Below are 13,768 nucleotides of genomic sequence, written 5' to 3'. Positions count from 1 at the left end.
AACTATTCAGAGTGCAGGGAGGGGCTGTGGATTGAGTCAGGAGGTTGGGTGCAGGAGGAGGTGAGGGCTTCAAGTGAGGGTGCAGGCTCTGGGGTTGAACTGGGATGAGCTGTTTAGGGTGCATGAGGGGGCTCCAGGCTGGGCCGAGAGGTTTGGAATGTGTGAGGGGGCTCAGAACAGGAGGTGGAGGTGCAGGGTCTGGAAGGGAATTAGGATGCAGGAGGGGGCTCAGGGCTGGGGCAGAAGTGTTGGGTATGGGATGCATACCTGGGTCAGCTTCTCTTTGGTGGCACAGGCCATAGGAAGGGGATTGGGCAAGTGGCTCTGCTCACTGCCCTGTGCTTGCCTTCAGGCAGTGCCTCCTGCAGCTCCCATTGGCTACGATTCCTGAGCAATAGGAGCTATGGTGTTGAAGACTGTAGGTGAGGGAAGCATGTGAAGTGAGCTTCCCAGTGCTTGTAGCTGTAGCTGTAGCTGTAGCTGTAGCTGTAGCTGTAGCTGCAGCTGCAGCTACAGCCCAGGAGAATGGCAGCTCACACATCTGTTTACCCCATGTGCCCCCCCACCCCGCAACCAAGAAGGACTGGAATGAAGGGGCTTTAGTGGCTGCAGCCCAAATCCCTGGGCGAAGGGAGACCTACAAAATGGTCTGCACCAGTGGTTCCCAACCTTTTCACTAGTGCAGACTGCCAATTACTCCTCCCAAACTGTTCATGAACCCCCCACCATGACCCTCCAAAACTGTTTTCAGACCCCCATCAAAGCCAATTCTAGTTGCTATGTACACTTCATTAAACTGAAAAGGAAATGTTTACATAGGTTTTTGGACAGCAGTTAAAAACATTATTGGAAGATATTTAATTTAAATGTAATAATTGATTGTAAGTTTGCAATTTTATTTAAAACTTGTTTTCTAGAAATTTTTATTTAGCTTTTTTTTTTTTTTTTTTCCCCATGGACCCGGGGTTTGCGGAACCCAGATTGAGAACCACTGATCTACACTTTTGGTGGGCTTGAGATCTTTTTGAGTGGACTCCCTCCTTAGCTCTGGTTCTGGGCTGCAAACCCTAAATCCCTTTTCTTAATCAATCCCTGTGGCAAGTAAATATTGTTACTCGTGCTAAAAAGATAGCCATCGTCGTAATATTTAAATGCACTATAGGTGGCCTACAGCATTCCCCTGCAAATGGGAGCATGTATATGGTTACCTTGTGTAGCACTGAGCAAGTATTAATTACAGGAGGCAAGTGTACCTGGGAATGTAAATGCCAGGGAATTTCAGTTAATGAAAATCCTATGGAAAGGTTGCAGGTTTGCACTACATATAATGGTAATAAGTTTCAGAGATGTGGGTCCTCTGCCTCGGCTTCCAAACTCTCTGCGATAGATAGATGAAGTGTCCCATTTTGATGAGTTGTTGTGTGAGAGGCAGTTTGATATTACTGGAACTTAGGATATTTGGAATACTATGTTAAAAATGCATTTGGGAACCTTTAGTGTGCTCCAGCAGCACCTATATGGATCAATTAATGCACATTAATAAACTTTAAAAATCACATATCTGCTGAGTGCATTACCCATCCATGTAGACAAGCCTCAGGAGAACTTTTCTGAAAAATGAGCATTCAATTATATAAAAACAAAGGTGTTTCCCCAAAGGGGATTCATTGCAGCCAGTCTATTTTACCACGTCTAAAGCAAACGGATGAGTTTTGATTTTTGACAGCACGCTTTACCATTCGTGGAAGAAACTGCAGAAATGTCAGATCAGAAAGAATGGAATACTTGTGAATTGCAAGAAGATTATTTATCAACAGAAATAAAGCCCCTAATTTGTTTTTTAATTTCTGAAGCTTTGTTTATGTTCTTTCTGTGAACACTCATGGTTTATTTTGAATACATTATTGTGATCCTTTATTATTTTTTTACAGCTTGCGTGTCTGCTAGAATGGGGACAGATGTTTGTGTTTCATGTAATGTGTCGAGAGTTTGAACTGGAAAGGCCAAAATCTGTAATAATGTGTCAGCATGGAATTGATCGTCGTTTTTGTGAATCTAAGGTAAAGCTTTCATCAGTTTTGGGCTGTCAAACTGGTATATTTTTTTGTGACATATTGCAATAATATTTGAATATAAACTTTAAAATATTCAAACATAGAACAAACCTATAAATGTGATTAGGAGTATCTAGTTATTTTAGTTAGTCATAATTTGGTAAAGGAAACAATTATTCTTCTTTGAGTGATGATCTACTTGGAATCCATTCTTGTGCACATGCATAAGATCAGATTCTTTGGTATCAATGTCTGTTGTGGCCATGCCTGCACCCTAGATGTCCTCACTCATCTCAACCCCATGGCTTAAAGGGCTCAATCATCTCTCAATTTATTCTTACATGCAGCAAATACAACACCTTTAGTGTCCCCCTAGTTCTCTGTGCACAGCGTAGTGAGCAGATAGTCTTGTTGCCTTTTGGCACCACACAAACTTTCAAATTCCTTACTTTACTCAGGCTCTCATTGTCAGAGTAGAAAATCCCAATCTTTGCCCCCTTACACAGAGGTTTCAGGAAAAGGCAGAAGAAAAATCTCTTGCATTTAAATCTTTCCCCTATCACTGACATTGATGCGCACTCTCGGGTATTGAAAACTTAGTGCTCTTAGGCCGTGTCTACACTAGCACAAATCTTCGACATGGCCGTGTCAGAGATTACTAATGAGGTGGTGAAATGCATATTCAGCGCCTCATTATCATGCCGCCAGCCACGGCTCTTCGAAATTACTGCATTTCACTGTCACGCGGCTCGTCCAGATGGGGCTCCTTTTCGAAAGGACCCCGGGAACTTCGAAATCCCCTTATCCTATCTGCTGATATGAATAAGGGGATTTTGAAGTTGGCGAGGTCCTTTTGAAAAGGACTCCTGTGTGGACGAGCCACGCGGGAGCGAAACGCGGTAATTTTGAATTGCTGCAGCCTGCGGCATGCTAATGAGGCACTGAATATGCATTTCAGCACCTCATTAGTAATCTTCAAAATGTCCATTTGCATGGCCATTTCAAAGATTTGTGCTAGTGTAGACGTAGCCTTAGACACTATTTTGAAATAACTATGGGACTGTCTACACAAAGCAACCAGTATCTTGAAATAATTTCAAAATAAGTAAGTCTCATTTTACGAGCAATAGCATGTATTTCAAAATAGGTATTTCAAAATAGGGGCTGTGCAGACAACAAATAGAGTCTATTGCAAAATAAGCCAGAGTGTGTCCAATGGCTGTATTTCAAAATAGGTTCTGTTGTGTGTAGACGCTCTGTTTTGAAATAGCTAAAGCACTATTTTGAAATTCATTTTGTGTGTAGCTGTGCTATTTCAGAATATGCTATTATGGAATACCTCTTCCATAATAGCTTATTCAGGAATAATGCTGCTGTGTAGACATAGCCCTAGAAAATGTCTTTCTTGGTATTCTGATTTATTTCCCTACTTGATATCCTTATCTGGCTGGCTCTACGTGACACCCTGGGAGGTGCAGCTCTATTCATGTAATCTGCAGCATCAGATCCTAGAAAGCAGGATAATGAAAGCAATGTGGAAGAACAACTGATCCTGTCTGCAATCTCCTCTTCTCTCAATGAGTGGAAGTGTTAGATCCCAGCCCAATGAGAATTTATCTTCTATGAGAGAGATTCCAAACAAGAGCGGTCTTCATCAACTAACATCTCCTCCAGAAACAACCTAAAGAGCAAGTGACTTCTGGAACACATGGTCTCATATAGTAGTGCTGGAGTTTGCCAGACTTAGCTTACGCTTCCCAGTGAGTGGTCACCAAACTCTGAAGGCAGTGCAGAAGCAAAGTGACAGTACTGCAAGCTTGATTTAAAAAAAAAAAGTCTTGCAACCCACCTGCAACTGCCTTTTGGGTCAGGATTCCCAATTTGAGAAGTACTGGTCTTCTTGTGAAATCTGTGTAGTATGGGGTAGAAGTACACACAAGACCAGATTTCATGGTCTGTGACACATTTTTCTTGGTCATGAATTTGGTAGGCCACTACCTGTGAAGACTGGCTATGGTTACACTGCAGCGCTCTGTCAACAGAAGTCACTATTGGGAGAGTTTTCCCGACAAAACTTCTGTTGACAGGGGGCGGCCACACACAGAAGCTGGTCGGGAGAGCGCTCAGCTCTGTTGACAAAGCAGCCAGACTGCCTGGTTGCTCTCTTGACAAAACAGGCACTTAGAAGCACAGCAGACATGCCTGCCCATTGTTGTGGATGCCCTGCCTGTTGAGAGAAGGCCCCCTGGAGCGGCCATGCAGCTTTGATGTCGATAGACTCTGTCAACAGCAGTGTTATGCCTCAAAGCTGCTGGCAAAAGTGCTATGTTTTGTCCAGATTTTGTTTACAAAATGCATTTTGTGTGTGCATGCTTCATGAGTTTCAGTGTCAAAACCAGAGTTTTCCCAGCAAAACTTGCTAGTGTAACCATAGCCTGCAAGTTTTAGTGACCATTATGTCAGTTCAAAGGTAGAGACGGTTCAGGCCTGCATGGTGAATCACCATAATGCATTGTTTTGTAAGGACAGTATAGCTCTTGGGCCTCAACTGTTGTTTCTTATTTCTATTTAAATCAATTAATTTAGGTCTCAAGTTCTTGCCAAAGCCTCATTCAAACCCAAGGGGACATGAATACACTTGGTGTATTGAAGGCATTGACATAAACTTTAACAGGATGAAAACATTCAGGGACACACCTGTACTACTTGTAGCCTTTGCTTATGGGCTTAAGGATCAGATGCATGAGACTCATGCATCTGACGAAGCGGGTCTTTGCCCACGAAAGCTTATGTGCTCCAAAATATCAGTTAGTCTATAAGGTGCTACAGGACTTCACGTTGACCTGTCGTAGACAGCATAGACATGTTGGCAACAGTCCTTCCACGAGTGCTATTAACCCTACACTGGTGGCTGGATGCTTGATCGGTCTGCATGGGAGTACCTTTCAACCCCCAGAACCCTCCCTCTCTCGAGTCATGCATGCCTCAGACGTGGGCTAGGTGGTGCACTGGGAGAGCACCAGACCCAGGCCCTGTGGAGCAAGGAGGAGGCCCGGCTTCACATTAATGTTTGAGAACTCAGGGCTATCAGACTCACATGCAAGGTGTTTCAAGACAGTTTAAAGGGTCAGTGTGTTGCTGTGAGCATAGACGATACCACAGCCATATATTATATAAACAAGTAAGGGGGCACATGCTCCTCTCCCCTGTGTCACTAGGCCCTCAGGGTCTGGGAGTTTTGCATTCAATGTCAAATTCTCCTGAAAGCATATTATCTACAGGGGCCCACAACTACCTGGAGGACCATCTCAGTAGGTCTGTCATGGACCACGAGTGGTCACTACACTCAGACATACTATATTTAATTTTCCAGAATTGGGGGCGTCCCCAAGTAGATTTATTCGCCTCCCATTTCAAGGTGAAGTGCTGGACGTTCTGATCATACCAGCATTGGAGCCTGTGCTCCTGGGCAGATGCATTCAGCATTCACTGGTCAGGTCTTCTGCTTCACACCTTCCCTCTGGTGCCACTTATCCCACTGAACCCTACTCAAAATTTGGTCAGACCAGGCATTGGTCATCCTAGTGGCTCCAGTGTGGGCTTTACAATACTGGTTCTCGACCCTTTTGGAGCTGTCCCTCTGTGACCCAATTGTACTCCTGTTACACCTGGGCCTGTTGACACAGGAGGAGGGGAGACTGCAGCACCCCAACCTTCAAGCACTACATCTCACAGCATGGAAGCTCCATGGCTGGAAGCGGTGGAGCTCTAGCGCTTGGGACCAGTGAGAGATGTGCTGTTGAATAGTAGGAAGCCCTCCACAAGGGCAGCCTATGTAGCCAAATGGAAAAGCTTCTCTCTCTGGGCAGTTCAAAAGGGGTTATCCCCGGGGCAGACTCCGATACCAGTTGTTCTGGACTACTTGTTGTTCTTGAGTCAGGAAGGATTATCACTATCCTCTGTCAGGTGCCTTTAGCAGCTTTCTTGGCCTTTCACCCTGGGCTGGGCTTATCATCAGTCGTCTCAGTAGTAGTAGGCATCCTTCGATCCCGAGGGATCATAGGTTTGCGCCCCAGTTGAACTGATTCGAGCAGCGTCTTCTGTGGCTGTGCAATCCAATGCGGGAGTGGCAGTCCTTTCCACACTGTGAGCAGCAGTAGGCAGATGTCGCTCTGGTATCACGGGCACCGATCTTCCTGAGGGCTTTCCTGTCTTCTGCTTCCTTCACCAAGGTAGTTTCCTACATAACAAGAGCTTACTTCACTCCCTGTTTCCAGGCGTGCCTGTCTGAGGTGACCGAATGCCAAGTGTTCACACTGATAGAGAGAGCGCTGAGGTCATGCTTGCACGTGTCCTTCTAGCGCAATTTAGGTCGCCCTTTCGGCCTCTTTCCAGACGCCAGTTCGCCGAAGAGGAGGTCCTTCAGTATTCGTCCATCCATCATGCGTGAGACATGGTCCAGCCAGTGCGTACGCCTCTGTTTGAGAAGGGTGAACATGGAGGCGGTGCCTGCCCTCTCAAGCACTGCGCTATTGGGGACCTTGTCCTGCCATGAGATACCAAGTATGCACCTAAGGCAGCGCATGTGGAATGGGTTGAGCCGCTGCTCTTGTTTTGAGCGCAAAGTCCATGTTTCACTGGCGTACAGCAATGTGCTCAAAACACAGGCTGTGAAGACCTGCACCTTGGTGTGTACAGTGAGCTTATTGTTAGCTCATACTCTCTTCGTCAGCCTGCAGAACATTGTGGTGGCTTTTCCAATGCGCTTGTTGATCTCGCTATCAAGTGATCTCGCTATCAAGTGACAAGTTGACCGAGATCGTCGAGCCTAGGTACACGAACTCATGGACGACTTCCAGTTTGTAGTCTAGCAGGGTTGTCTCAGACCCTGTAGTAAAAAGGTTTATGAAGATCCTCAAAAGGGTCAGGCTGCAGGTGTGTCCCTCTCTGCTGGTTTGAGACCTCAGTCTGGTGTTGTCAAGACTCATGGGGCACCTTTTGAACCCCTTGCTTCCTGTTCCCTCCTATTTCTTTCTTACAAAACAGCATTATTGGTGGCCGTTACTTCGGCCAGGAGGGTGTTGGAACTAAGAGTCCTGACGGTGAACCTGCTCTACACGGTGTTCCAAAAGGACAAGGTCAAGTTGAGACCCTGCCTGGCATTCCAAAAGGAGCATGGTTTCCCCCTTTCATGTTAACCAGCACATTTCCCTACTGGTCTTTTACCCAAAGCCTCATGCCTCCCCTAGGGAGCAGAGTCTGCGTACCTTGGATGTTCAGAGGGTGCTGGCCTTCTTATGGAAAGGACCAAACCTTTTAGGAAGTCCCAACAGCTGTTTGTGGCAGTGGCAGACAGGATGAAAGGCCTCCTGGTCTCCTCCTGGATAGTGTCCTGCATTAAGGAATACTATAAGCTGGCAGGGGTCCCTCCTCTCCCGATCAGAGCTCACTCTACCAGAGCTGAAGCTTCCTCAGCAGGTCCCTATCCAGGATACCTGCAGGGCGGCCATCTGGTCCTCCATACACACATTTACGGCCTATTATGCATTGATGCAGCACGCTAGAGGTGACACTGCAGTAGACAGGGCTGTACTACATTCTGACTGGGGCTTCAACTTCACCTCCTAGGCATTGGCTTCTATTTATGCAAGTTGGAATGCACATGAGCAATCACTCGAAGAAGAAAAGACAGTTCCATGTTCTGTAAATGCTGTTCTTCGAGATGGGTTGCTCATGTCCATTCCAAAACCCTCCCACCTTCCCCACTATCAGAGTAGCCGGCAAGAAGGAACTGAGCTGGTGGTGGATCAGGCAGTGCCTATATTGGTCGCCACAGAGGTGCCGCTCCACGGGGCACCGCACCGACCCAATGGCTACTGGCTGGGGCAGAAAGCTTCCGGCAACTGGGCATGTGCCAGCACACACCCAATTTGAAATGGGCATGAGCAACACATCTCGAAGAACACTAGTTACGGAACAGATAACTGTCTTTTGGATGGTTTCACTCCACCCCTTATACCCTCAGATGAAGGGGGTGGGGAGCTTACAAAGACGTCTAAGGTGCAGGCAGGCCCCACTGGCACTGCTTGTCAAAAGAATCCCATCTCATATGATCATGGTGCATACGCACCAAGACTGAAATTTCAAGGAGAAAACACATCTCAGAGAATCATTTACCATCAGGCAAATAAGCATTCTTTTGGGTATAATTTGTCTACTGCTAAGTAAGAAATTGAAATGAGGGAAGTAAAAGCTTGTTAATGTGAAATTTAAACTCTAACAAAATTGAGTGATTTGTTTAAATATCTCCTCTAGATGAACTGTATTCCTGGGCCATGTTCAACATCTGATGATTTAAAGTACACTATGACACGACTTGCAGTAGATGGAGCAGATCTATATATTATAGAGCACGGCTGTGCCACCAATATAAAGGTAAAATATTTTCCCTCTCCTTTCTGTGATAATTGCGATAATAGGTTTTTTTTTTCTCTCTGACAAATGAAGAAGTACTTGCTATGTTTCACACAGACTGGATAACCAGATTTACAGTAGACTCTTTCATATCTAGCAGTCTGTCATCCCCTGAACTCTCAAATAATCAGCATTTTAACCATAAGTAAATTTTAGTTATGTTTTCCATAAGTACAGAATAGTAAAAGTAAATACAAATAAATACAGCAAATACAGTATAAGTTTGCTGTGTACAATACTACTGTTGTTGGTAAATAAAGTGCTCTGCATACATTTTTGTTTGTTTCTTAATATCTAACCTTGTTTTTCTTTAGTGTTATGCATTGCTAGGTATACCTCTCTATTATTCAGTTCTAGGGCTGCTGAACATAAGAGTTTACTCTATAGTTTATTCTGAAGTAGTGCTTATTTTGAAAATTAGAAGATTGAAAATATATTTAAGGATTTAATGTTTCCTAAAATATAGTCATTGGAGACTTGAAGTTTTTAACCTGACTATCGCTGTTTCAAAAGTGACTTCATAGGCTTCAAAGTTACTTCAGCAATCTTGAAAGTTTTACTGTAAACTCATTTCCATTATCTCATGGTACGTTTGTGCCAGAGCTGGGAACACAACACGTCTAATGTAACAGAGGATGAGTCAAACTTTCAGAAGTACATTAGTCCTATTTTCAGTATTTTCCAATATCCCCCTAAATTTCCCCTCTCCCCCCAAAACTGTGAAGAATAAAAATATTTCCCCCTTACAATCACGCTTTTAGTTTTTGAAAGCTGGCATCATAGCTCTTTGGAGTGGCCATTCTCTGGAGGAAAATACATTTTCATGTTTTTGATTAGAAAAATTGAAAATTGGCTTTTGAACCTTTACGGTAAGTGTTATAACCAATCTTGTTAAACTAAGCATCGAAGGAAAGAGGGGTGGGCATCTGCAGCTAAAATCAGTTTTGTGCTGGCCTATTTAGGTGGCTGAGCCTGACTGTGATAGTTATGTGCTTATCGTCTACAAAGCAAGGGCCAACATGTCTTGGGGCAGCGGGGCTCCCTCCTGTGCATTTCTGCAGAACTGCTAGACTTACGTCAAGTTAGAGAAATAGTGCATGATTGTGTAAACAGTGTATTGTAATGCATAGATACTATGTAGAAGTGTTGAGTTTCTTCATTTGAGTGCTCAGTGTGATAGGTCTTGAGGTGCCCATCCTTGAGAGTCACTTTCTTACCAGTGCTTCTGGTGTGAGAGAGACTGGCTTGTGCTCCGTGATGTCTCCAGTTTGTTAACCCTGAGGGGATTGAGTGGCTGTGCTAGCTTTTATTTGGTCTTGCAGGCTACAAATAGGTATACCTGAGTCCATTGAAATGTTCATGTGTTCAGCCCCTTCTATGCTGCTACACAGAACACTCAAAGAAATACCAGGTCTGCTCTTTCCCACAGGGAAACAACATATTCTCCAAAAAAAGACCGACCAGTTCTGTAGCACTTTCAAGACTAACAAAATAATTTATTAGGTGATGAGCATTCGTGGGACAGACCCACTTCTTCAAATCTATAGCATTTCTAGTCCAGACTCTTCTATATAGTTCAGAGGTCCAAAAAATTGCAATAAAAACTGACAAATCAAATACATAGAACTGTAGGAGGGGGTGAGTGGTTGGGGATGTTAGGTGTTTTGCCTGAGATGATTATGAACATCAGAGGAAGGGAAACAGTCTTTGTAATGTGGGAGATAATTGCTGCCCGTGTTCATCCCAAGTGTTAATGTGTTGAATTTGAGTGTGAGCCCTAGTTCACAAATCTCCCTGGGTGCATCTACACTAGGAACTAACTTTGAAGTTAGGCACTACATGGAAGTAGCCAGCAGAGAGTCTACACGCATTTTTCCCTTACTTCGAAGTTAACTTCAAAGTAGGGAGCACAACTTCGAAGTCCTTATTGCATTCCTGGGAATGGCGTTGTGCCCTGCTTCGAAGTTTAGCTTCAAAGTAAGCAACTTCAAAGTTATTTTTGTAGTGTAGAGACAGACTCTATGTAATCTGTTTTTAACATCCCTTTGTTGTAGGATGCATATTCTCAGGTCTTTAACATAATCACCCACTCTATTTAAATGCTCACTGACGGGCTTACGTGTATTGAGATTCCTAATGACTATTCTGTGTCCATTCATTCTTTGGTGAAGTGTTTGCCTGGTTTGTCCAATGTACATAGTAGGAGGGCATTGCTGGCATATGATGGTATCTATAACATTGGTTGAGGTACAGGAGAATGAGCCCCTGATCTTGTAATGAATGTGGTTAGGTCCAGTGATGGCATCCCCAGAATAAATAGGTGAACAGAGTTGGCAACAGGGTTTGTTGCAAGGAAAAGTTCCAGGATTAATATTATTGTGGTATAGCTTGTGGTTGCTAGTTAGAATCTTCATTAAGAGAGGAGGTTGCCTGTAGGAGAGAACAGGCCTGTCACATAGGGCCTTCCAGATTGTAACATCATGATCTAGAAGAGGTTGTAGGACTTCAATAATACGCTGCAGAGGTTTGAGCTGGGGGCTATAAGTAATAACAAGTGGTCTTCTGTTAGGCTATGTCTACACTTACATTCCTCTTTTGAAAGAGAAATGCCAATGAAGGAAATCAAAAATGCAAATGATGTTCTGATTTTGAGCTTCATTTGCATAATCTTTTTGGAAGAGATTCTTTCCAAAGAAAGAAAGCAGTGTAGACAGGGCTCTTTTGAAAATAAACCCCATTGTCAAAAGAACTTTTTTGTTTTAGGAAGAAAGGTTCTTTTGATGATGGGGTTTAATTTCGAAAGAGCCCTGTCTATGCTGCTTTTTTTCTTTCCAAAGAATCTTTTCTGAAAAGAGATTATACAAATGAAGCACAAGATATGTAGATCAGTGCCTTGCTTGCATGTTCAATTTCTCTTATATGCATTCCTCTTTTGAAAGAGGAATGTGAGTGTAGACACAGCCTTACTGACCTTCTTGAGCCTATCTTAAAGTAGGTGGTTTCTGGGTATTCATCTGGCCCTGTGAATCAATCGACACATTAAAACTTGGTATGAACAGGGACAGCAATTATCTAACACATCACAAGGACTGTTTTTCTTCCTCTGATGTTCATAATTATCTCAGGAAAAACACTTAACATCTCTCACACCTCACCGCCATCCTACAGTTCCAAGTATTTGATTTGTCAGTTTTTATTGCAGTTTTTTTTGGACCTCTGTGTTATATCAGTGAGTCTGGACTGGAAATGCTGTAGATCTGAAGAAGTGGATCTTTCCCACAAAAGTTCATCACCTAATAAATCATTTTGCTAATCTTTGAAGTGCTACAGGACTGCTCTTTTGTTTTGTTGGAATACAGATTAACACAGCTACCTCTCTGTTACTATTCAGCATATGCACCAGTTGATTCAACTCAGGACCAGCATTTAATACACAAGTATTAGTGAAAACAATAAAAAAAGCAGTCAAGTAGCACTTTAAAGACTAGCAAAATAGTTTATTAGGTGATTTTGCTAGTCTTTAAAGTGCTACTTGACTGCTTTTTGTTTTGATAGTGTATAGACTAGCACGGCTTCCTCTCTGTTACTGAAAACAATAAGTTTATCATCAAAGATGGAAATTTAAGAGAGCATGACTAAGGATAATAGGAATAGGGTTACCTATTACATAAAAGTATAACATGCTTTCTAGGGTTTAAATTTAAATTAATAAGTTAACCCTCTCTTTCTAAAGATGTGTTTTCACCCCAGATATCCTCTGCAACATTTCTCAAGAACTGGTTGTGGTCCTGTTTTTCATGTATGTAATCACACTGTACAAATACTTTACTTGGTACAAGTACAGGCATGTTTTTCACCCCCTTTTATTCCTCAAAATTCATTTCCCCATTGAGATGGCAGAGTCCTCTGAGGTTCATTGTCCACTGCCCTGTTGCTCTGCTGACGTCCCTCTGCTGATTTCATGAGCAAATAGGGCTTTTATGATGTTGGTGTCCAATGCTCAATTTACATGTGAACCAAGAGATAGAGGAATATACCACTCTACATTATTTGAAGAGTCTGTCAGAAACCTGTTTGTCAACCTTGCCTTGATAAACACTTCAGAATGTTTTTTCTTTATATATACACATATTACATAGTGTCTGTCCATACATTTCACAACAATATTAATTATCAGCGTGATACTCACTTTTATTTAAGGTATTATATGACACTCTTTGGTAGACCAAATGTACATACCAAGACCAGGGTATTCCTGCACCTAGTTGGCATTCAGGGTTGTACCTTGATTCTTTAATGGTTAATTGTGTGAGCAGTTTGCACCTGGGATCGCGTGGCCTAGTGGCTAGGCCCCCTGGCCAGGGCCTGTTGGGTGGGTCTTCAGCACCACCTGATAGTCTGTGGGTTAAGTTCGGTGAGTGGGCCCAAAAATCTAGTTCCCCCTTTGGTGGGAGAGGGGTTCCTGGAAGGGGGGGGGCTCCCCACTCCCCTCAGTGCCTGGGGGAGGGTTTTGGGCTGTGCCCTTTGGCGGCAGACTGGGTGGCAGCTCTGGCTTGGGGACTGCTGCCTCAGAGCCAGCCTCTGTCTCTTGGCTGGTCAGCCCCAAACTGGGCTGGCTTCCTTCCTTTTATACCCCTTCAGGCCTGACACTGGCTGCAGGTGAACTGGAGTAGGGCTGATTGGGTCAACAGGCCTTGTTTAACCCCTGCCTTGTCTGGCCTCCCTCTCACATTCTTACAAACTGATATTTATTTAACGAGCTGGGTGGAAAATAGAGTCCTCGTGCAAGAATTGTCCTCTACAGATTAAACTAACCAGTCCGGTATTTTATAGAGAACCCTGGATTATATAGCAAAGACATTCACACTGAAACCAAAACAAAATCTTGCATTAAAACAATTAGTAAAGACAAAAAAGCTCCAAACCATGTAAACAAATAGCGGTCATATAGTATTAGGAATATCTTTGGTTCTATCCCGTGCGTATGCTCATGTACTTATTTTAAGGTAGCTGTTGGCCCATTTTATGTACATAAGTGTCATAGGCCTACTTCGTCTTAAGCAAATTAACATAAATAATGTTTTACAGGCTGCGTCTACACTAGCCCCTTTCTTCGAAGGGGGCATGGTAATCAGCCCGAGCGGGGAATAATAATGAAGTATTGCAATGAACATGCAGCATCTTATTAGGCTAATTCTCCCTGCAGCAACTTCGAAGTTGCAAACTTCAAAATGCCAGCA

At 43.5% G+C, this 13,768-nt stretch overlaps 1 protein-coding gene across 12 annotated transcripts in view; it reads left to right on the top strand.

Annotated features, from left to right (window-relative positions):
* The window catches only part of BLTP1 (bridge-like lipid transfer protein family member 1), a 206,547-nt gene that overhangs the window by 82,856 nt on the left and 109,923 nt on the right, over window positions 1–13,768 (top strand). For all 12 annotated transcript variants that reach the window (XM_074993360.1, XM_074993362.1, XM_074993364.1 and 9 more), the window contains 2 exons: window positions 1,932–2,060; window positions 8,370–8,489. In XM_074993360.1, coding sequence (XP_074849461.1) covers window positions 1,932–2,060; window positions 8,370–8,489 — 249 coding nt within the window. The remainder of the gene's footprint in view (window positions 1–1,931; window positions 2,061–8,369; window positions 8,490–13,768) is intronic.

This window comes from Carettochelys insculpta, chromosome 4 (genome assembly GCF_033958435.1).
Source record: "Carettochelys insculpta isolate YL-2023 chromosome 4, ASM3395843v1, whole genome shotgun sequence".
NCBI lineage: Eukaryota > Metazoa > Chordata > Testudines > Carettochelyidae > Carettochelys > Carettochelys insculpta.
The sequence above is the reverse complement of the archived record's forward strand: the minus strand, read 5'-3'. Positions and strand labels throughout refer to the sequence as shown.